At 36.0% G+C, this 22,722-nt stretch overlaps 2 protein-coding genes across 2 annotated transcripts; one reads left to right on the forward strand and one right to left on the reverse strand.

Annotated features, from left to right (window-relative positions):
* Positions 1-205: 205 nt before the first annotated feature.
* On the forward strand, positions 206-14,240 carry LOC129900371 (uncharacterized). The gene is made up of 10 exons (XM_055975331.1): positions 206-382; positions 535-685; positions 4,362-4,422; positions 4,559-4,691; positions 4,936-5,059; positions 5,547-5,603; positions 5,716-5,812; positions 12,369-12,576; positions 13,471-13,531; positions 13,636-14,240. Exons 1-10 carry the CDS (start codon positions 282-284, stop codon positions 13,699-13,701), a joined length of 1,059 nt encoding a protein of 352 aa, XP_055831306.1. The 5' UTR covers positions 206-281; the 3' UTR covers positions 13,702-14,240.
* Positions 14,241-15,051: 811 nt separating this feature from the next.
* Positions 15,052-19,594, reverse strand: LOC129900380 (uncharacterized). The gene is made up of 4 exons (XM_055975342.1): positions 19,039-19,594; positions 17,486-17,641; positions 16,703-17,383; positions 15,052-16,440 (listed from the first exon to the last, which is right to left on the reverse strand). The coding sequence occupies exons 1-4, from the start codon at positions 19,369-19,371 to the stop codon at positions 15,319-15,321; spliced, it is 2,292 nt and encodes a 763-aa protein (XP_055831317.1). The 5' UTR covers positions 19,372-19,594; the 3' UTR covers positions 15,052-15,318.
* Between the last annotated feature and the right edge of the window lie 3,128 nt (positions 19,595-22,722).

Raw genomic sequence — 22,722 nt, forward strand, 5'->3', positions numbered from 1 at the left:
TATAATTTAGAAATTTAAGACCAAAATTAGTTTTTTTATATTTTTCCAATCATACCCTTGTACTAAATAATACTTCTTCCCAACAATGTTCAATTTTTTAAAAAACATCTAATAAATAAAAATAACTTAGTAAATTATACCTTTCATTTTTTTTTAATAGCTAGATGACACTTGCATTAGACGGACAATATTAATGAAACTTAAAAAGGATTGTATACAAAAAGATAAGTGTACAACTATTACAAAGTGAACAAGTTTCAGTAGCTCCTTTGTTTTCCTCTATGGGTTATCGGCTTCATCATTATAATCATATTCTCCCCATTTCCAGGACCTCATTTGCCAACCCTTTTCGTTGCTTTTTCTCTTTTCGCTTCAATCTCAGGTGAGTAGTTTTTTCGCATACACATACGCCTAATGTTATTACGTGCAATACATTTGTCTATATGTATGTAACCAATTTTTTTCTTGATTTTTTTCGGGTTTTATTGATGACCCACTTCATACATATATATATATGTGTGTGTGTGTGTGTAGAGTGTGGTGTTGCAGTCAGAGTGGTAAAAAACAGGGACAAATGGAGCAAATAGTTGTTAATGGCTCAGAGTCACAAGTTGTAGTGGATGATTCTAATTTGTTGCAAAAGAAAATATCTGCAATTCGCGTCGGGGGTCCTGCAAAGCTACAGGTGAATTTACACTGTTGGGTTTTTTGTTTTGTTGGGTTGGGTTGATTAATTATGTTGAGGACAATGCATGATTTTGCTTCTGTCCCAAAAGTTATGAGCTTCATGTGTTTGTTCACATTTTACTTATTGGGTTGGATATCTAATTTTGTTGAGTATATGTACTTTTTTGGGGGTAGGGGGTGGGGATGAGGAGTGTTGATTTTAAGACATTGTTGTATTGTTTGTGAACTCCACTTAGTGGGATTTCACTGTGTATGTTGTTGTTGTTGTATTGCTTGTTAATAATTTTCTCCTTCTTGAGCTGAGGGTATATCGGAAACAACTTCTCTACCTTTCAAGGTAAATTCTGCGTATACACTATTCTCCCTAGATTCTACTTGTGGAATTACACTGGATATGTTGTTGTTGTTATTGTATATCTTGTTGATCTGATCAATGGACCTTTTGGCAACTTTTATATACAATGTTTCTCCGTGTCGAGTTGTTATGTAGGGAGTACTAATGTTGGTTTTAGGTGTATATATGTAGAACTTCATTAATAACTTTTTATTTCACGGTTAAAGCTTCATTCGTTATCTTGTGTGTTAGGATGAAGTAGCTTTAACATTCTCCTGCTTCTTGGCTGTGATGCTAAATTTGTGATTAGGTAAACTTGTAAGTGGTTAGTTGAGCATGCATTGACATATACTAATCCCTAGGTCCTTATATAAACTACGAGGAAAATGTGTATCTGAAGTATGATTGCTTACAACAACAACAACATACCTAGTGAAATCCCATAAAGTGAGATCTAGGGAGGGTAGAGTGTACACAGACCTTACCACTACCTCGTGGAGGTAGCGAGACTGTTTCCGGAATACCCTCGGCTCAAGTGCATCAACCCAAATAAAAGAAGAAGAAAACAATGGAGAAAGCATAACGGTTAATAAGAAAAGCCGTGTAAAGTCTACAAAATAGTGTGATAATCAAAATACAATAAATAACATATGGCAAGAACTACAAGGGCATGACTAGTCCTACGACAGACACTAAACCTTCACAAGGCAGGACAACACTCTATCCCTACTAACCTATTATCCTAATACGCGACCTTTACTCCTTTCTATGTAAAGTCATGTTCTCGGTAATATGAACCTGCATCACGTCCTGTCTAATCACCTCTCTTCAATATTCGACCTACCCCTACCCCTCTACATACCCCCTACAACCAACCTCTCGCGCCTCTTCATTGGGGCGTCGGCGCACCTCTTCTGCACATGTCCAAACCATCTCAGTCTCGCTTGCCTCATCTTGTTCGCCACAGAGGCCACTCCCACCTTCTCCCGGATAACCTCATTCCTAATCTTGTCACTCCTTGTATGTCCACACATCCATTTCAACATCCTCATCTCCGCAGCATGCATCTTTTGAACATGTGATTTCTTGATTGACCAGCACTGCACCCCATACAACAAGTCTCCGTTCCAGAAGTATGAGTTGCTTGAAAGCAGGATATCGTCTTAGAAGTGGAATCTATCCGATTGTATTTGTATAAGTCATGGCATGCTTCTGGAAAAGTTCTGTTATCCAGGATCAACTATACACACCTTCCCAAAGTTTCTATCTGATGTTTAACTTCTTTTAAGTGCTAAAGAGTATTAGGGGGTCGTTTGGTACGCGGGATAAGGTGGATATCTTAGGAGTAAATTTAGGATTAGATTTATACTGGTTTTTTTTTTTTGAGAAGAGTAAAAGTTGGTCTATATGTATATATCCACAGGTATACTACCTCAAAAGTGTAGTTCCCCTCCAAGAGTGTTATAATTACATTGGATCCTAATACTCCCAAGTTACAACCAGTCTATAGTTGTGTCAATTGCTTCTGAGCTATCTTAGACTACTTGTTTACACCAAAAATAATACAGAGCTAAACAATTAAGCTTAAATCTTTGCATGCTGCTCTGCTTTCCTTCAAAACATCTCTGGTTCCTCTCTAGACATACTGACCACCATATACAAGATAGGACAATCTTCCATCTCTCCTCCTTCCGTCCTGCATTTCCATCCCTATTCCAGCACTTCAAAACCTCTTTGATCTTTCCTGGTTTCACCCAGCTGATACTTCTCATGTTGGTGAACATTTGCCACAGCTGGTCTGTCCACTTGCAGTGTAAGAAGAGATGGTTGCTCCTTGCTCTTCACACAAAAAACACCTGGAACACAGGTGAAAACCTCTTTCGTTCAGATTTTCATGTGTCAAAACTGCCTCCTTAGCTAGCAACCAAGTAAAATAGTTTACTTTATAGGGTATCTTAGTTTTCCATATCATCTTCCAAGGCCATTCTACTTCCTCAATGCCAACTGTGTTGAGGTCTCCATAGGCTGAGTTAACAGTGAAACACCCTTTGCTCTCCACTTTCCATACCAGTGAATCATCTTCCCCAGATAGGTTGTTAAATTGTGCTAAGGTGGCAAGAAACTCTGCTATTCTACATATCTCCCAATCATTTAAGTTTCTCCTGAAGTGTAAATTCCACCCCTGCCCAGTCCATAATTCAGCTACAGTTGCTTGTTGCATTTGACATAGGTTGTAGAGGTCAGGAAACCTGTCTTAGTGAAACCTGGCCACCCCATCTGTCCTTCCAGAAAGCCACCTTTCTGCCATTTCCCACCTTGCAGTATGATCTTTCTAGCACCAGATCCCATAAATCACTGATGGATCTCCATACACTAGATCCATATGGAGAGGATACCTCTGTTGTCATCCACTTATCCCTCATACCATATTTTGCAGCAATCACTTCCTTCCACAATGAGTTTTCAGCAGATGCAAACTTCCATAGCCTCTTCATCATTAGGCTTTGGTTCTGAAACTTCATGTTTCTGATGCTCATACCCTCCAATCTTCTTGCTTATGTTCATTTCTTCCCATTTGACAAGATATACTGTGTTTTGTTGACGGTTATAAATTTGTACCATCAACCAAACACAATTTAAATCTAATCCAACTTAATCCCAGATATCCCACCTTATCCCATCGAATTTGGCATTATTTTATCCCACCTCCCAGGGGAGATAAATTAGTCCAAGGATTATAATCTTAGGACTATAATCCCAGGGTAACTTAGTCCGCGAACCAAATGACCCCTAAGATTTGGTTAATTAAGGGTACACCTGCCCAACTCATTGCCTTTGGTACTTCCTGAACGTGCTGCTTACTTGCATCTGGAAAGCAGAGGTTAGATCTAATATCAAGTAAACAGCTTGAGTTTGAACTATTCTTACTGTTTGTCGACATGATCTTGGTACAAGTCCATCTCGACTAAAATAGAAACAATTATGATTATAGGTAATTTAATAGAATGGGATCAGAAACATGTGGAGGAGTTAGGGTGCAGGACATACAATTATTAGTCCTGTTATTCCAGTCGAGTGCTATTTAAAGCTTTTCTCATGCGCTTGTTAAAAGCCAACTTATGGATATTGGGTCTACTTTTCAGTTCCATATGGTTTGAGATGATGCTATTATGGTGGGCTCCATGTTTTGTATGACCTATGTACAGAACTATTGGCATTTATTAATGTAAAGTACTTGTCTTAGCTAGAGTCTCAACATTTCACACACATATCCATGCTTATTTCACCTTGTTCTAATTGGTTTTTTTCCTTTTACTTACTGATTATTTGAACATTCTAGGTAATTGCAGATTTTGATGCCACATTGACAAAATATTGGATTGATGGTTGTCGAGGCCAAAGTATGTTATCCACTTCATACAACATTATCCTATTATAATAGCTTGTCTGGAACAGATAGCTCTTCAATAGCATGCAGTTTGATATATGTTTCTTAGGTCACAAGTGAAGGATTTGTCAAAATAATGAATTTTGTAGGCAGTCATAACGTTTTACAGCAGGAGGATCCAGAGTACAATGACAAGAGGCAGAAGTTATATGAGTATTATCATCCCTTAGAATTTGATCCGGCAATTCCCCTTGATGAGAAAACCAAGCTAATGGAAGAGTGGTATGTGTTATGATTTTGTATTGCTAGAATCGGGTCCAGGCTCGTGTGATGTATTGCATTTTGAGTTATTGACAAGTGAAATACATAATATGAAGTTCCGAGATGATATTTATATTTTATCATAAGAGTAGTAGCATATCCAGCTCCCTTATATCAGCAAATGGGGACCATCATCGGATTGGTGAAATTTAAAGGGATTGTAGTACCATGGCCTATGTATTAATGTCCAACTTATTTTCTGTAGGTGGGGAAAAACACATGCTCTTCTCATTGAAGGAGGCGTTACATACAAAGGAATTCAAAATTCCGTGGCTAAAGCCACAATGGCATTCAGGGATGGTGTAACTGAACTTTTTGAACTTTTGGAGGTCTGTAGCCACTATCAGTTGTTGTTTTCTGAGACATCTTGGGATGTTGTTGATGAAGGCCAATGCAACAAATATGAACCATTGTGATTTCCTTATGTCATCTAAATTATTGGAAAGAAATTTGATGGTATTAGTTTATCAAAAAGCCAGAGTATGGATACTAGGGTCATTCCAAGCACTTATGAACCTTAGAGGAAATGCCATGATTATTTTCTTTTCTTCTGTTTTTGTTTATTCGACTTTTGAAAGTCCTAGAACGTTAGGTTCAACAACAGCTCAAATGTTTGTTTTAGAGAAAGTGAAATTGAACAGTGATATTACTAAATGATGCGTTGGATTCTATTTTCTGTAGTTGCAAAATTCATGCTAATGCCAAATTTAGTTGTCAATTTATCCCAGAATAGCTCTTTTCAGAAGAATTTCCCTTTGACCTTCTACTATCTCATGTGATTGCTTCAGTAATGAGTTGGAATTGTTTGGTATGCAGGAAAAAGGTGTTCCTGTTCTTATATTCTCTGCAGGTTTAGCTGACATAATAGAGGAGGTTAGTTCTTAAGGATTATCATTGGTCTTGATACATAACAGGCGTATGTGATCCTGTTATGTTTGTCCAGTTTGGCTTTAGATATGATTCTCTCATCTTCTTGATCTGCCAGGTGCTGAAGCAGAAAGTTCATAGATCTTTCAAGAATGTTAGAGTTGTCTCCAACAGGATGGTGTTTGACGAAAATGGCCACCTACAGTCATTTAAAGGTATCACCTACCCCATTTAGCGGTGATTTTTACTTACTTTAGAAAGTGCTTCAAGCAGTTACCACTGATGGTTAGGTTCATTATGTGTGTATCTGCATAGGCGACCAAATTTTAGCTATTCCTCTAAAGTTTACAAATTGGCCACTGATTGTAAGTGTAAGCTTCAATGGAGGAATACGCTCTAATTATGCCTCCATGGAAGAACAAGTCGATAAAGAGTTTTGATTTCGCACACACTGATAATAATAAGAGTTTAAACTATCAGGTTATTAAACAACCAACCACAAGCAATTTTCCGTAACGTTATCAGTAACTTAGAAAAGAGGGTATTACTTGTTTCTGCAGATCAATTAGTGAATTTTTTTACATTGTTGGTTAATAAATGGCAACATCATAAGGTAGTAAATGTTGGGCCCCTAAAGTCCCTCCCCCCCCCCCACACACACATCCCCCCCTTTTTTTTTGTTATGGTCAGCTTTAAAAGCTAAGTCTTAACATATTCACAAGGATGGGTTGCAGTGATAGGTAAGCTAAGGTGGATGTTTCGGTCATACAAGGTTAGATAAGATAGAAATGACGACATTGCAAGTAGCAGGCGTCAAGGATAAAATGAGAGAAGGTCTCTTGAGATGGTTCAGTCATATCATGCGATGACCTACAAATGCACCAGTCCATAGGTATAAAACTATAGTGAGTGAAGGTGTTGAAAAGGGGACGAAGTAGACCTAACATAATATGGATGGATGTTGTCTAGAAAGACCTAAGATTTCTTGGAATACAGACTTAGCTAATGATAGGACATAATCGAAGAAAAGATCCATATAAGTGGGTATCACCAGTTGGGAGTAGGTTTTAGTTTTGTTAATATGTTGATTTTGAATCTATTGCTTTTTAGGAGTATTTTGACCTTTATCATAGATTAATATGCCACTAAAAATATAGAGAACTTCTAATATTGTCATTATTATCATTATTTTAAATATTTAACTAATTTATCACCTTTTTAAAGCTTAAATGGAGAAACATGGTCAATGGTGATTCATATATTTGACCTCTACTTGTTTGGGATTGAGATGTAGTTGTTATTGTTGTTACGCTTGGTAGGGGTAAGTCTGAGATTTAGGGAGCCACTAGTTTGAGAGAGCTCCTAATTTGCCTTAAAAGACAAATTGCTTACCAGTATTGCAATTGTGAGAAATATAGAGGAAAAATATTATTGAATTGCATAAGAACAATATTACACAAATATCCTATTTATAGACACTATAAAACAATCCTTTTCCAAGTAGGATATTATAAACTATTCCTATTTCTATTCCTATTCTAAATAGGATTATGTACACCTATTCCTATTCCTATTCTAACACTCCCCCTCAAGCTGGTGCATACAAATCATATGTACCTAACTTGTTACAAATATAATTAATACGAGGACAGGTGAGAGACTTGGTGAAGATATCTGCAAGTTGTTCACTTGACTTCACAAACTTTGTAATAGTATCTCCTGAGAGTATCTTTTCTCTGACAAAGTGACAATCAATCTCAATGTGCTTGGTCCTCTCATGAAACACTGGATTTGATGCGATATGAAGGGCCGCTTGATTATCACACACAAGTTCCATATAACTAGTTTCTCCAAATTTTAGTTCTCTCAGCAACTGTTTGATCCAAACTAGCTCACAAGTTGTTACATCCATTGCTCGATATTCTGCTTCAGCACTAGATCCTCGAAGAGTAGTCCTTTACCGGGAGCTGACTTTATATATCGCAGAATACGAATAACTACATTCCAATGACTATCACCAGGAGAAGTCATAAACTGACTTATAATACTCACAGGAAAAGAGATGTCAGGTCTAGTCACTGTGAGATAATTTAACTTTCCAACTAGCCGTCTATACCTTTCAGGATTACTGAGTGGCTCCTCCTGTCTTGGAAGGAGTTTAACATTCGGATCCATAGGAGTGTCAATGGGTCTACATCTCGTCATTCCCGTCTCCTCAAGAATGTCTAAGGCATACTTGCGTTGAGAAATAACAATACCTGATCTAGATTGAGCAACCTCAATGCCTAGAAAATACTTCAGTCTACCAAGGTCTTTAGTCTGGAAATGCTGAAAGAGATGTTGCTTCAAATTAGTGATACCATCTTGATCATTGTCGGTGATAACGATATCATCAACGTAAACAACTAAATAAATACCTAGATTTGGTGTAGAATGCCGATAAAAGACAGAATGATCAGCTCCACTACGAGTCATGCCAAACTGCTGAATTACTATGCTAAACTTCCCAAACCAGGCTCGAGGAGACTGTTTCAGACCATAGAGTGAACTACGCAATCGACATACAAGGGTACTAGACCCCTCCTGAGCAACAAAACCAGGAGGTTGCTCCATATAGACTTCTTCTTCAAGATCACCATGCAAAAAAACATTCTTAATGTCCAACTGATGAAGAGGCTAATGACGAACGACAGCCATAGATAGAAAAAGACGGACAAATGCTATTTTAGCCACGGGAGCGAAAGTGTCACTATAATCTAGCCCAAATATCTGAGTATACCCTTTGGCAACAAGGCGACCCTTTAGTCGATCCACCTGACTGTCCGAGCCAATTTTGACTGCATAAACCCAATGGCAACCAACAGTTGATTTACCTGTAGAAAGGGAAACAAGCTCCCAAGTACCATTCGTATGTAAAGCAGACATCTCATCAATCATAGCCTACCTCCATCCAGAATAAGAAAGTGCTTCACCTGTAGTCTTAGGAATGGAAATAGAAGACAAAGATGATAAAAGGCATAATGTGGTGAGGACGGACGATGATAACTCAAGAAAGTATAATGTGGGTTAATATTTTGAGTGGATCGTATACCTTTTTGAACTGCAATTGGTTGGCTAGGAGGAAGCAAGTCCGCAGTAAGAGCAGGGTCCAGCACATGACATGAATCATCTGGCACTACAACTGGATGCGGACGACGATGATAAGTCAGGAGTGGTGTCCCTACAACAGGAGATGTAGGATAGACGGTAGATTCCTCAAAAATTGGTACAGGTAAGACCTGAGGTATGGGTAAGACCTCAGATACATCAGGATGATCGGAAGATGTATAGTAAGGTTGAGATTCAAAGAATGTGACATCGGCGGACATAAGGTATCGATGAAGTTCAGGTGAATAACAACGATATCCTTTTTGAACTCAGGAGTAACCAAGAAAGACACATTTGAGGGCACGAGGGGCTAATTTATCTTTCCCTGGGGCTAAGTTATGAGCAAAGCATGTGCTCCCAAAGACACGAGGGGGGATAGAGTAAAGACGTGACTGAGGAAACAGTATAGAATGTGGAACCTGATTCTGAATAGAGGATGAGGGCATTATATTAATTAAATAACAAGACGCAAGGACTGCATCCCCCCAAAAACGCAACGGAACATGAGATTCAATGAGAAGAGTGCGAGCGGTCTCAATGAGATGCCTATTCTTCCTTTCTGCGACACCATTTTGTTGGGGGGTGTACGGACAAGATGTTTGGTGAATAATTCCATGGTGAGTCATAAACTCCTGAAATTGGGAGGATAAGTATTCTAAGGATTATCACTATGAAAAGTACGAATAGAAACACCAAATTGATTTTGTATTTCAGCAAAGAAACTTTTGAATATAGAAAATAACTCAGAACGATCTTTCATTAAGAAAACCCAAGTACATCTTGAATAATCATCAATGAAACTAACTAAATAACGAAATCCTAAGGGTAAACTAACCATACTGGGACCCCAAATATCAGAATGAACTAATGAAAAATACTCTGAATGGCCCTCAGTACTATGTGAAAATGTAGCACGAGTGTGTTTTCCAAGTTGACCCGACTCACAGTTTAAACTAGACAAACTAGGCACCATCTTTTGCAGTTTGGATAGACTCGAATGTCCCAAATGTTTGTGAATTAGGTCTGGAGGAGTTGTAACGGAGCATACTGTGAAGGAATTTGAAGAGGTAAGATAGTAAAGGCCTTGTGATTCATGTCTTGTGCCAATCATCTGTCCCGTACTACGGTCCTGCATGAGAAAGAAATCATCAAAAAAGAATATGCCACAATGTAAGGTACGCGTCAAACGACTAACGGATGACAAATTAAAAGGAGAGCCAGGTACATAAAGAACAGAGTCTAGAGTGACAAAAGATAAGGGTTTGGCTTTGCCAACCCCTTTTGGTTTTGTTTGGATCCCATTAGCTAAAGTAATAGCTGGAAGAGACTGTGAATAAACAATATCAGACAAAAGCGATTTATTACCAGAGATATGATCAAAAGCGCCTGAGTCCATGACCCATGATCCAAGAGTACTAGATTCTGAAACACAAGCGAAAGAATTACCCGCAACTGAAACATTAGGTTGTGCAACCGAAGCTACTTGTGGTGACGTTTGCTTACTTGCTCGATACTGGAGGAACTCATCATATTCTGTATGAGCAATAATAGCATTATTGGATGATTGATTAGGTTGAGCCACAGATGCTACTTGTGGAGATGTCTGCTTACTTGCACGATTTCGAAGGAACTCATTATATTCCTTTAGAGCAATAGGATCATAACTGGGTGGTGGACCATGCAAAATATAACATATGTCACGAGTGTGCCCAAGTTTATGACAATGACTACACTTGGATCGAGATTTTTAAAAATGCCCTCCTCCTCGTTGATTCTCCATAGATTGATATGTTTGTTTTTCTATGGTTTGAGATGCAAGAGCAGAGGAGTCAATGGTGGGTGAGGAGGCTATTTTGTGATTGGGAGGTGCGGCAAGACGAAGCAGAAGAGAGAATAATTCATCAATTGTAGGAACTACAGGACTAGCTAAAATCTGATCACGCATTGAATCATGGTCAGTAGGAAGTCCAGCAAGTGTAAGAACTAGAAACAACGTCTGTCTGTGCTCTTGTTGTTTTTCCACATTCGTAGTAGCTGGCATCAACATTTCAAATTCCTCCATGACTGCTTGTACCTGTCCCAAGTAAGTAGACATATCGGAATCTTGTTTCTTTAAGTTTGTCATTCGAGATATCACATCATAAAATCGAGATATGCCATTAGTGTATAAAGCACGAGCCTTTTCCCAAACTGAATAACATGTCTGGGATGGGCGAAACAAGGGCATCAACTTGGAATCGATAGATCGCCATAAGAGACTACATAATTGAGCATCAACCTTCACCCATTGTGCTTTGACTTTTGCATCTTCCTCACTAGCCTTGGCCTTTCCATCTACCATACAAAAATTATTGGTTAAGTGATCTTGGATGCCTTGACCCTTACACCACAGCTCAACCGAGGAAGCCCAAGCTAAGTAATTTGAGCTTCCCATTAATGGTTCCGAAGTAATCATAGGACTTGAACTTCCTATATTTTTGGAGCCAAAAATATCAATCCCAAAAGACATTATGAAAAACAAAAATATATAGGAATCTGAGAAAACAAAAAATCTGGAATCTGAAATTTTTTTGGGAGAAGATCTGACTGCTGTAATCTGGTCGGAATCAAAATACAAATATATGGTCAGTCTCGGAATGCAGAGGCGACCACACTGGAAAAAAAAGAAAGTCAAAAACTGGCCGGAAACTGCCACACGCGCCGGCGCGTGGCGACGCAGATCTGCGGCTTTTGGCGGCGCGTGAGAGCGCGTGACTGAGCAGATCTCAGAGGAGCTCACTGGGGTTTGCTCGCCTGAGTGTTCCGCACCTCGTGGTGTTGTTGGTTTTCACACAACACTTACAAAACAAAAAAACGACACAAACCAGCTTTTTAATGGTCACCGGAAACTAACTGAGTTTTCTTTCTTGTAAGTTTCTCACCACTGCTCTGATACCATGTGAGAAATATAGAGAAAAAATATTATTGAATTGTGTAAGAAGAATATTACACAAACACTCTATTTATAGACACTATAAAACAATCCTTTTCAAGTAGGATACTATAAACTATTCCTATTTCTATTCATATTCTAAGTAGGATTATGTACACCTATTCCTATTCTAACAACAATGAAGTGTTCCCAAATACAACATACTATACAGGATTTTAATCAACGACTTCAAGTAGATTGGTACATTAAAGCACTGTTGATTGATTAATTGAAACAAACAAAGACGAGTTCTTTTATGATCTTTTGAGTTTTAAATTTTTTCCACTTATAAGGATTAAATAAGTACAGTTGAACCTTCATAAATTTGGACATTTATAAGGCTAACCTAAGTGCGGAAATCTAATACATGAAATCACCTGAACACTAAAAGTCTATATAATTAAGACTTCTGTATATAATATAGATTAGTTTAGGACTGCAGTTCAAGCCCTGTAACAAAGTGATTAATATCTGATCATTGGTTGGATATATTTGATTAGTACTTACTGCTAGATACTAGGTTTTTACACATATTTGGTCTATACTGGAACAGCGAGGCTTACAAGCAAAGCCAATTGCACATATATTTCTTGTATTGTGGTCATTTTTACATCTTTGTTTCTAAAATTAAGAACACAAACTGATACCTGCAGGTAAGACAATCCATGTACTCAACAAGAATGAGCATGCACTTGACATGGCTGCACCACTTCATGATTACTGTGATGACGTGGATGGACTGGGTGATGAGAAATCTGCATTAAAGAAGAGAACTAATGTTCTACTTCTTGGTGACCACATTGGAGATTTGGGAATGTCTGATGGCTTAGACTATGAAACAAGAATATCTGTGGGTTTTCTGTAAGTATCTCATCATGTCTCCTTATTCATCAAGGGTTACGAAATGACTTACCCCGTTGCATGTGGTGCTCCCTCCCTAACTAGTCTGGATAGGGAGAGAGTGAGGGATATAGTACCAAGCCTTTCCCTTTCTTTTTTACGAAGAGGTAATTTTTACTCTATGAATTTGTGGCTTACAAGTTACCATAGGAGCAATTTTTGACTTCCTACCTCATATTTTTAATCTTTTCATAGGTCAATAAGCTTCCAACAAAATACTTTTCACTCTTTTGGAAACATGAAAAAATTGTTAAATTGCGGATTTTGTAGAGTTTGAGATTATTAGGAGGGTTGTTCACTGATTGCCTGCTGAAGTTTGAATAGATATACCTTCCCAGAATCTTTATTACCAATGAAAAAATGTTTATTACCAATTTTTTGCATTAAAACTTTTTGTAACATTGTTTCTTTTTTCTCGCTCAAAAAAATTTAAAAATTAAACAGCCATTCATATGGGGCTTTTGGATTGACTATAATTTTCAACTTATTCACAATTTCATTTGGAGCACTGAACTGACCTCCATGTCATTAAGTGTAAAATAAATAATTGCAGACATGTTTAAGTTATACTTGTTGGGTTATAACTATACAGATCCTCAACATGTTATCTTTTCCTGATAAATGCTTTCCATCTTTTATGACAAATGCAAATGGTGAAAGCCCCTCATTTTGCATAGAGAATGGTGTGGAATTCAAAGCATTTGTTGAAGTTTGCTATTACTGAGTTTCAGAAAGCATGAGAACAACAAAAGGCTTACAGTTGTGCAACATTTTAGTTATGTTGTCTAATTTTCCTGTAGCATATTCCGTGATTTTAATATGAGGTAGTTGCTAAACTTAAAGAGATTGTTGCAGGAATGACAGAGTGGAAGATTCCCTAGAAAGCTACCGAAAAGCTTTTGACATCCTCTATCTGGTAAGAAATTCATTGATACACTTGTAGTTTGATTCATTCTCCTACTCTAAATTGCTTGTCATTTGCCTTGTCCTGTGTCCTCTCATCTTTTTGTTACATCGTAGAATGATACATCCATGCATGGAGTACTCAAGCTTGCCTCTCATCTCTGTTCAACAGAAAGCCATTGAATTGCATGCATTGCTCCTCGCATTACTCTGCTTCCCTTGCTTGGATTGGCAAACAGCACGAATGACCTCTACTTCCTCACATTCTTATTAGAAATCGTGTCAAGAAAATCTTCGTTCAAGATACATAGCAGAACTCCTAATATTGACAGCTTCTTAACATTTGTTTCACCACCAGGCACTACCCTCAATCTAGGCATGTTTACAGGCTTCATATGCAGTGGAATGACTGAAATCTCCGCTTTAGAGAAGATTGATTTACCTCGGAAATTATTCATTTGGGAACTCGTTGTATTGCTCCGTAGCTAATATAATGTAGCTTGTTGCAATTCACAATGAAGTGGTGATTCCTTTTGCAAGGATTCTTGGAACCATTTTTAACAACATTTAAAGATCACCTACCTTACACCAAGCTCCTACAAGGACTGGTGTATCTTGTAATTCCTTATTCGTCAGTCATCTCCCTCCCATTTAATCTATTATTGTTTTTGTTGATCTTTTTGAATTTATCATCCACAAAATATCGAGGTTAAGTTGCACTTTATTTGGCATCATATTGTTAGAGCAATGTTTCCTGCATGGAGGGAGACTACCCCTGGCAGATGATATGAGTTGATCCAAATAACAAAAAGGAAGAATGTAAGTTCCTAGTTGTTAAAAATTGGCGAGACATGCTCTTTAGACTCAATTCAATCTTTAATATTCCGTCTCATTATCAGTGTCCAGATGTATGGTCCAAACTCGACTAATTCGGGGTCGCGCCCAGTAGGTCCACTATGGGAGATGAAGGCTTCCGACAAAAAAGTAGAAGGAATATCAACCATCACACCATAATATTTTTTGGCAAGTGATGCAAATCTTTTTTATATTTCAAGGGCTGTCCTTGTGATGCTAAGGAAGTGCACATCGAGGATTTGGTTAAAATATGCTAGAGCCTACAAAGTGCAAATGGAACCATAAATGTCGCTTAAACTTTGTGTCAAGTCAAACGGTGTCACATAAATTGGGACGAAAGTTGTGTCAAGTCAAACGGTGCCATATAAATTGGGACGAAGGGAGAAACGTTTTCTAAGGGTGAGTGATGTATTCTTGTTGGCATAGTGGACTTTTCCTGTTTCATATTCCAGCCTAGTTTATTGGCAATAACAAATGTTCTATTCTATACACCCTGAAATTATTTCATTTTTTATATGATATTAGAGGAATTGAATTGAAGATTCCAATTCATGAGCACAAGTCAATTTAATAGAATCATAGTGCTGCCGTACTGTATACTAGACAGCAAAAAATACTGTGTACAAAACCTCTTGACAATGTTTTTGTGTTGTTTGTATTATGATGATCCAACTGATGTTCTAGAAACAAATGAAAAGTTGAGAGCAATATAGAAATCATATACTTGTTTATTTTATGTCCTCTCATTTACATTGTTACATCCCTATTATAAGGAAGGAAGAAAACATTAACAAGAGCCACTAAGCCAGTTGCAACTTGCAATCATATATGAAAGAAAGGATATAAGGCATGCCTGCCTGCCCTTCATTCCTAAATTAGATGTAGAAACACAAAAAGAAGGATTAGTGATGTTAAGTATGTATACTCGGATTTACTAACCAGCGCTTACTCTGCTACTGCTGCTGAAGATGGTAACGCCAAGCTGTTATTAGTCAGTTCTTCCAAGGGTGATTCCGATTCCAACTGAGTGTTATTAAAGCTCTTTGTATAGTGGAACTCAATTTGCAGCCTCTGATGAAGTGGTGTAGATGCCATCAATCCTTTCTTCACATCAACTTGTAATTCCCTAATGGGGATTGCTGCCAAAAAACTCTTAATATACTCTTTGCAGGCCTCTTTGCCTTTACAAACAAGCCTCGATTCTTCCTCGTTTTCAGGTACTTTATCTCTGCAGGCAACAGTTGATTCATCCATCTTTTCGTTGGTGTTATTTGTGACAATTTTCCCTTCGTTAGTGGCCTGTTTTCTATCAGTTTGCTCCTTTTTAATGCTAGCTGGTTTATCATCTGATTGTTGACTCATGTTAGGTAGCTGCAAAATTGTCGTATCTTTGTCGAATTTGAGGATGAAAGCCTGGTTGCAGCCTTCATAGAGTCTCTCACCAAGTGTGTCGATGATATAGTATGCATCTCGTTCAACCTTGAGGATGAAGAAGTGGTCATTCCAACTCACAATGTAGACAAAGGACTCGCCAAGACTGGGACTGTCTTGAATAGATTTAGAAATCTCATCCCAGATGTTGTCAAAGGACATGGCATCTTTGAGAAAATCGAATCCCTCATCTTCGATTCCTTCCGGATGAAAAAAACCAATGAATGATTTCTCTGGGACTACTGAGAGTGGGCGCACTTTAGCCTGGACCACTGTTTCGAGGTCAAAATGCTTATCTGAGAAACGCTCCCTGTACGTCTCGTTTTCACAGAGATTCCTCCACTCTAGTGAACCTTCACGTATAAGACTGTCGAGTTGGGACTTGATGGGCATTTCTTCAGGGTTGGAATGGAACCAATCAGCAATCACAGCAACCAAGGCTGTACAAGCACTTTCACCTGCAGCTCGCTCATTTCGTTGATCAATCGAAGCAAAGAAGACCTCAGTCTGCAGCTTCATCTGCCCATCACGGCTTACTATCTCTTTCTGCTCCCAACTACCAACAGCAAAACTGTCATCTCCAAACTCAGAGACTAGAAATCGATTCACAGTTGAACCTTCCTCAGATTTACTCCACTGCAAGAGTTAGAGATACTGTTAAATGAGATAAAAACTTCATCAACATAAGGAAGTTGTTTTAGGGGCAACTTAACCACATTTGATCAAAAGCTATCAATTGGCAAACACTTGTTAGCACTATATAGACTAGATAGTGACGAATCTTATCTATATTTTGAAGCTCATTATGAGGTGACGACTAGTATTCCCCCCCTAAAATTCATTGGGATCCTGGAAAGATCTAAGATAAAAATGAAAGTAAGAGAAGACGGAGACATACCCCTGAAGAAGACTCATCGGATGAACTAAGCTGTCGGCGATCAAAATCTATATCATCCCCACCTTCCTCTCCATAATGCTTCTTTAACAACGGCTCCCCTTTGGGTTTGGGAGATCTGAAGCTTAACTTTCTCTTCCTCCAAGGGAGAATTTTGCGTTTTGAACTCTGCTGTGAATATTGATTATGACCTTCTCCAGTTGCACCCTCGGGATACACACGCCCTGCAACAGACTTGTGATGGCTATAATAGATCAAATCCTCATCTTCACTGCCACTCGTGTTTGCGTAGCATGATCCACCAGCATGCTTCGCATAGGCAAGTGTTTCATAACTGAGTGACTTCCGCATACTCACATCCTCCTTCACTTCATCTGATTCACCTTCCTCCGAATCACCGAGTGAATCTGTGTCAACTGGATATACCATGTCAGTATCATCACTTCTCACCGAGTTCCTTCCATCACTGCCCTCCTCTTCATGACATGCCTTCTTTCGTCGCATAGTAGATAATCCCTTGAAAAGTTTAACTTTATGCAGACCTGCTTTCAAAGCAGACAGCTCATTTCTGCCTGTCGACACAACCTCTGCAGGGGAAGGAGATACTGGAGCAGACATGACAAACTTTGGCATTGCTTCTGAGGCTTCATGAGCATCACCCAATTCAACAAGGTTGAGAGACAACTGCCATATATATCTCTACCATGTTAACCAAAAATAAGGGGGGAAAGGACTATCGATGTAGATCAAAGAACAAAGTAGATCAACCAAATTTGTTTTGCTTACACAAAGTGAAAGGTTCTTAATGCCGCCAGTATAGGCTTCCAAGGGAATGACTATTTCAATTTCTTCTTTCTCCCTAGCTTCTGAAGCAAAGTCCGCAATGTTCAATGATGCAGCAGCAACTATGGGCACTTTATGGTTCGATCGTTTATTCGTAACCTGTTTTAGAAGAAACATGAATAAGTACTGTCAAGCAACTTACAGATAGAATATCACAATTCACAACTATGAAAGTGAATGAAAAGTAAAGATGCTGGATGAGCAAAGAAAGCAACTAAAGAAGGCTCAACTTTTTTTCTTTCCTTTTTTGGGTTAAATCAAACTTCCTTCTTAATTAGAAAATAAAAGATGCCGCATGAGCAAAGAAAACAACTAAAGAAAGGCATATTCTCCAAATTGCTAAACTTTCATTTGCCAAAATAGAAAAGAAATATATACAGAATATGCCAATGATATTATATTTTCACTAAATGTATAGCCACATATGTAGAAAAGTTAATACTGAATAAATGAAAATTAGTAGGTCTGACCATCCATATTATATCACTATTAAAACACAACACAAGCTATTAAGGTGGGCCCAACATAAGTAATCATTAATTCAAGAAAGCTTAATAAGCTTTTTGACTCCCATAGCATGTCTAGAATGGTATCTTCATTATCTGAGTTAAATAAAATTTATCTTTCCAGAAAATGCATTGAAAATTAGGTTACTGTTATGTTAAAGGAAGAACACCAAAGGGAAATTCACAATTTCTTCACTTTGTTTCTGATCCAAAAATTTCAGTCTTAATATTTGTAATCAAACTCAAAGAAAACCAGATTTGGTGCTGAGTTCCATCAGGGAACTCTTGCTTAGCATGTTATTACAAAGGCCAACACAAATACTCTTGATATATACAGAACCATCATCAAACAAACAAAAAACAAAAGAATTCTACTAATTTAAGGAGATTAAAGAATTATACTATTCTTTTTCTTGAATTGAGGGTGTATCGAAAACAGTCTCTCTATCTCCCAAGGTAGCGGTGAGGTTTGCATACACACTATCTCCCTAGACCCCACTTGTGGGATTACACCAGCTATGTTGTTGTCGTCAAGAAATTAGATTAATGATTGGATAATTTAAAGGACAATGATCAAACAAAAAAACAAAAGAATTCACTAATTTTAAGGAGATTCAAGAAATTATACTATATAATCAAAGATTCATGATAAGACCATGATCAAGAAAAGCTTGCACATACAAGACAAGAAAGACACAAATTCATAGCCAATAAAAAGTCGAGCTTCCACACCAAAAGTCAAGGCCTTTTGTTGATCACTTCTCAACAATTTGTTGATGGGGCAGAATTCTCAGTAACAACAGTAGCTCTAGAATCCCCATGAATTGGATTAACAAATTGAGCTCCTATCTCTCATAAGATATTCCAAGATTAGATTTTTAATCTCTTTTTTTTCAATTCTAAAAATATCCAAACAAGAACACAAACACACCAAAATCATAATAGTCCCAAAAAAAAAACTTAAAGAGGTAATATGAAGAGATATCTCACATTGAACACAGTGAAAGAAACCTCCCATGGATGAAATGCAATCTCTTTGGATATAGAAAAGTTGCAAAGACTCTGAAACTCCTCATTCCAATAAACAACTCCATCATCCTTCAAAGACTCTTCCTTAGTGAAATTCTTCTTAACACTTTTCCTCTTGAGAGAACTCAAAGTTAAAGGATTACCCTTTGAACCTTTCCACTTGATTTCAACAACCAATCTTTGAAAATCTTGAGAAAAGTTTAGACCTTTAACACAATTAACAGTGATTTTGGCCTCAAATTTCTTGGAAGATAATTCAGGCCATGGCCTCCACTTCATCATTTTCACAACCATCTTTCTAGTTCTCTTTTTCCCCTTTGAATTCACACACAAACTAATAAATACTCAAAAGGGTCCTCAAGAAACACAAAAGGGATTGACACAAAACAAACAAATACTCAAAAGGGTCCTCAAGAAACACAAAAAAGACTCACAAGAATGGAGGAAAAAAACAGGTTTCTTTGATTTGTTTATGAGTTATGCAGAACCACTCTGGTTTTGGAGAGAGAAAGAGAGGACGGGGACGGGGGGGGGGGGGGTGAGGCCGGCAGTGTAAAAACACCTAAGAAGTAACGTCTCTATTTCTAGTGGAATTTCAAGAGCCTTTGTCCCACACTGTTCTTCCTCTTTGGTATTATAATTATGACTTTCTATTTTATTTTTGTTTACTAATTTAAATTTTCGTTGCATAATTATAATTTTTAAAAATTTTATCGATTAATTTAGATTCATGTTACATAAGATTTATTAATTTAAAGAATTTTCTATTAAGATTTATTTATATTTAAAAATTTAAATTGAAATCCCTCAAAGAAAAAGCAACTCGATTCGATGCACCACAACTGAATTTTTGTTGATTGAATTAAGGATATCCATGCCAATTACTTGAAATGTAAATATAATAAATATTTAATCTTTTTAAGCTAACAATTTCAACAAAAAAAAAAACTAAGTAGATTCATGTCTCATATTATTTTGTGGACAAAATATAATACAAAAAATTAGGACTCAAAATTAAGACGTCCTATTAAAAAAAAAATAACTAGATCTACTTCACCATATTCATATGATTTTTGTAAATTGGATCGAGTATATCCATTGCCAATTACTTGAAATGTAAATATAATAAAATTTTAATCTTTTTATGATGACAATTTCCAAAAAAAAAAAATTAAATAGATTCATGTCTCATATTTTTAGGATATAAAAATATAGTAACAATAATTTTGGTACATTGAACTTTCTTTGGGGTTACCGGTATTAATTGCGTTAGGTATCTTGAAAACTTATGAGGGATTAAGAAATTATTTTTTAAAAAAAAATTATAGTGATAATTTTTTAGATAAATAATATTGCTCTTGATAGCATTGGAGGGATTTAGAAGTTATTTTTAAAAATAACTTAACAGTGATAATTTCACATTTGAATAGGACAGAAAATTCTTTATTGACGTAAATATCAATTATGAGAATCTTATGAAAAAGGGAGTTGAGAATTTCAACTTCCCTACATTAGATTCGAAAAAGAATAAAAGAAAAAAAAATTGTGACCGATATTTATATTAAAGCTTTAATTAATTTAGATTTATATAGTATAACACCCTTTAAAGAAAACAAGTCCTTCTCAATTTTTTTTTTATATCGAAAGTTTGATCCCAAAATTTTATTCATCTTGTCATAACTTTGAAAATTCATTGTCATTTGGTAGTGTATCCACGTTGGTGTTTATATTCAATCAATTTTAACCTTAATTAACTAAAATATATGATACAAATCAGGTAATAAACTTATACATAAAAGATATATGTTTCACATTTATTGATCGGATGTTAATACTCAAATAAATACAATACTATTGTATGAAAATATTTTAGCTGTCCCACCAAAAAAAAATTATAGTAGAATTTTAAGGAATCATTTATTGCTTAATAATATCAATATTCATATATCGAGTTACACTAATACGTAAAAAGGAGATTCTTCTATTAAAAGTAGTCCTAAAGAGTATAAAACAAAAGGATTTAACAATAAAAGCAAGGAGGACTTAGTAATATGGTACCTATTTTATAATTTTTTTTAAAAGTCACCTTATAATTGAATTTAATTATAATTGAATATAATTATTCAGTTTCGACATATTTATCTGACGAAGTGATTCAATTTTTTATATTAATTCTACTTAAATGGTAATTCTTCTCACATTTTGCCTCTCAATATTCAACCTAATGAGAAAAATCTTATAATACCCATTTTTATAATTTTTAAACTTTAGTTAATCTTTTTGAATTTGATCTAGTTTCAAAAATTGGTCTAAAAAAAACTCAAAAATTTCTCTTATTTTAATAAATGAATCATGTGCATAAAATCTAGTCAATTAAGTATTAACTACTATGGTAGTTAATGACCATATATTGTAAGTTGCATCATATTCCAGAATCAAATATTATTAAAGATTTTTACTTTTTCAGGTGATATTAAATAGGAAAAATTATGTGGATAAGCAAACATCTATTAGTTAATTAGTTAACATAGCTATAATTTGAATTAATTATGGCTCGTGGCAAATATCTAGCTGTAATTACAGTTTGAGTTTTATATAATTCGCTCGATTATACAGTTGAATTTTGTATAATTCGCGCGATTTATACAAATGTTGTGCGCGAATCGAATTATATAGAGAAATATACAAGCACTACAAATTATATAGCGAATTATATAAATGTTGTGCATGAATTATATAGTGAAATATACGAACGTTATACAAAAATTGTGAATTGTATAGCGAATTATACAAACGTATCCAAATGCTACGCGAATTATACAAACGTTGTTATAACTATAGCTACGAATTGTAATTAACAAACCATAGCTATGGAGCATAATTGAAGTATTTTTGAATGATTATATGCGAAAATTCCCCTATTAAATAATGTCAGTTAATAAAAAAATTGTGGAAAAATTTCATATATGGCTAATCTTTTAAGCATAATAACTCCATATGGTATAGTTTTCCTAATTATTTATAGTGACAAATTTATGTTTGCCATTATACCAACGTTGTACACGAATTGTATACTGAAATATACAAATACTGCAAATTGTATAGCGAATTATACAAATATTGTACATGAATTGTATATCGAAATATACAAACGTTATACAAAAACTGTGAATTGTATAGCGAATTATACAAACGTTGTACACGAATTATATAGCGAAATATACAAACGCTAAACAAAAATTGTGAATTGTATAGTGAATTATACAAACGTTGTACATGACTCATATAGCGAAATATACAATGAATTTTAGCAAATCTCAGTAAAATATACCCAAGAATGGTAATAAAATAAAACCATACCATATGAAGTAATAAACTAATAATATTTGTCATCTCGTGTAATTTTTTTAATATTTATTCACATTCGATATTCATATATATATATAAGTTTTAACAATTGACTATAATTAATTAATATGTATTTTTACCTCATAAAATACTTAACTATAGTAAATTTTTGTAAAATAAAGTGTTAAAGTTGCCTAATTTTAAACCATTTCCAATATGTTTCTACTCACCTAATCCTTTTAAGATAAGCTTTCAATACGGGAAATTCGAAAATAATTTAGTTTAATAGCCTAATCC

The sequence above is a fragment of the Solanum dulcamara genome, chromosome 1 (genome assembly GCF_947179165.1).
Source record: "Solanum dulcamara chromosome 1, daSolDulc1.2, whole genome shotgun sequence".
NCBI classification, from domain to species: domain Eukaryota; kingdom Viridiplantae; phylum Streptophyta; class Magnoliopsida; order Solanales; family Solanaceae; genus Solanum; species Solanum dulcamara.

What these genes read in the sequence shown, in the direction of transcription:
- LOC129900371 (XM_055975331.1), top strand. Translation starts at nt 282, where the DNA reads ATGGGTTATCGGCTTCATCATTATAATCATATTCTCCCCATTTCCAGG. An exon ending in ACCAAGCTAATGGAAGAGTG is followed by an intron (nt 4,692 to 4,935) that starts GTATGTGTTATG and finishes TATTTTCTGTAG; the next exon opens with GTGGGGAAAAACACATGCTC. An exon ending in CCACCTACAGTCATTTAAAG is followed by an intron (nt 5,813 to 12,368) that starts GTATCACCTACC and finishes TGATACCTGCAG; the next exon opens with GTAAGACAATCCATGTACTC.
- LOC129900380 (XM_055975342.1), bottom strand. Translation starts at nt 19,371, where the DNA reads ATGGTTGTGAAAATGATGAAGTGGAGGCCATGGCCTGAATTATCTTCC. An exon ending in TTTCTTTCACTGTGTTCAAT is followed by an intron (nt 17,642 to 19,038) that starts GTGAGATATCTC and finishes CTTCTAAAACAG; the next exon opens with GTTACGAATAAACGATCGAA. An exon ending in CCGATGAGTCTTCTTCAGGG is followed by an intron (nt 16,441 to 16,702) that starts GTATGTCTCCGT and finishes TAACTCTTGCAG; the next exon opens with TGGAGTAAATCTGAGGAAGG.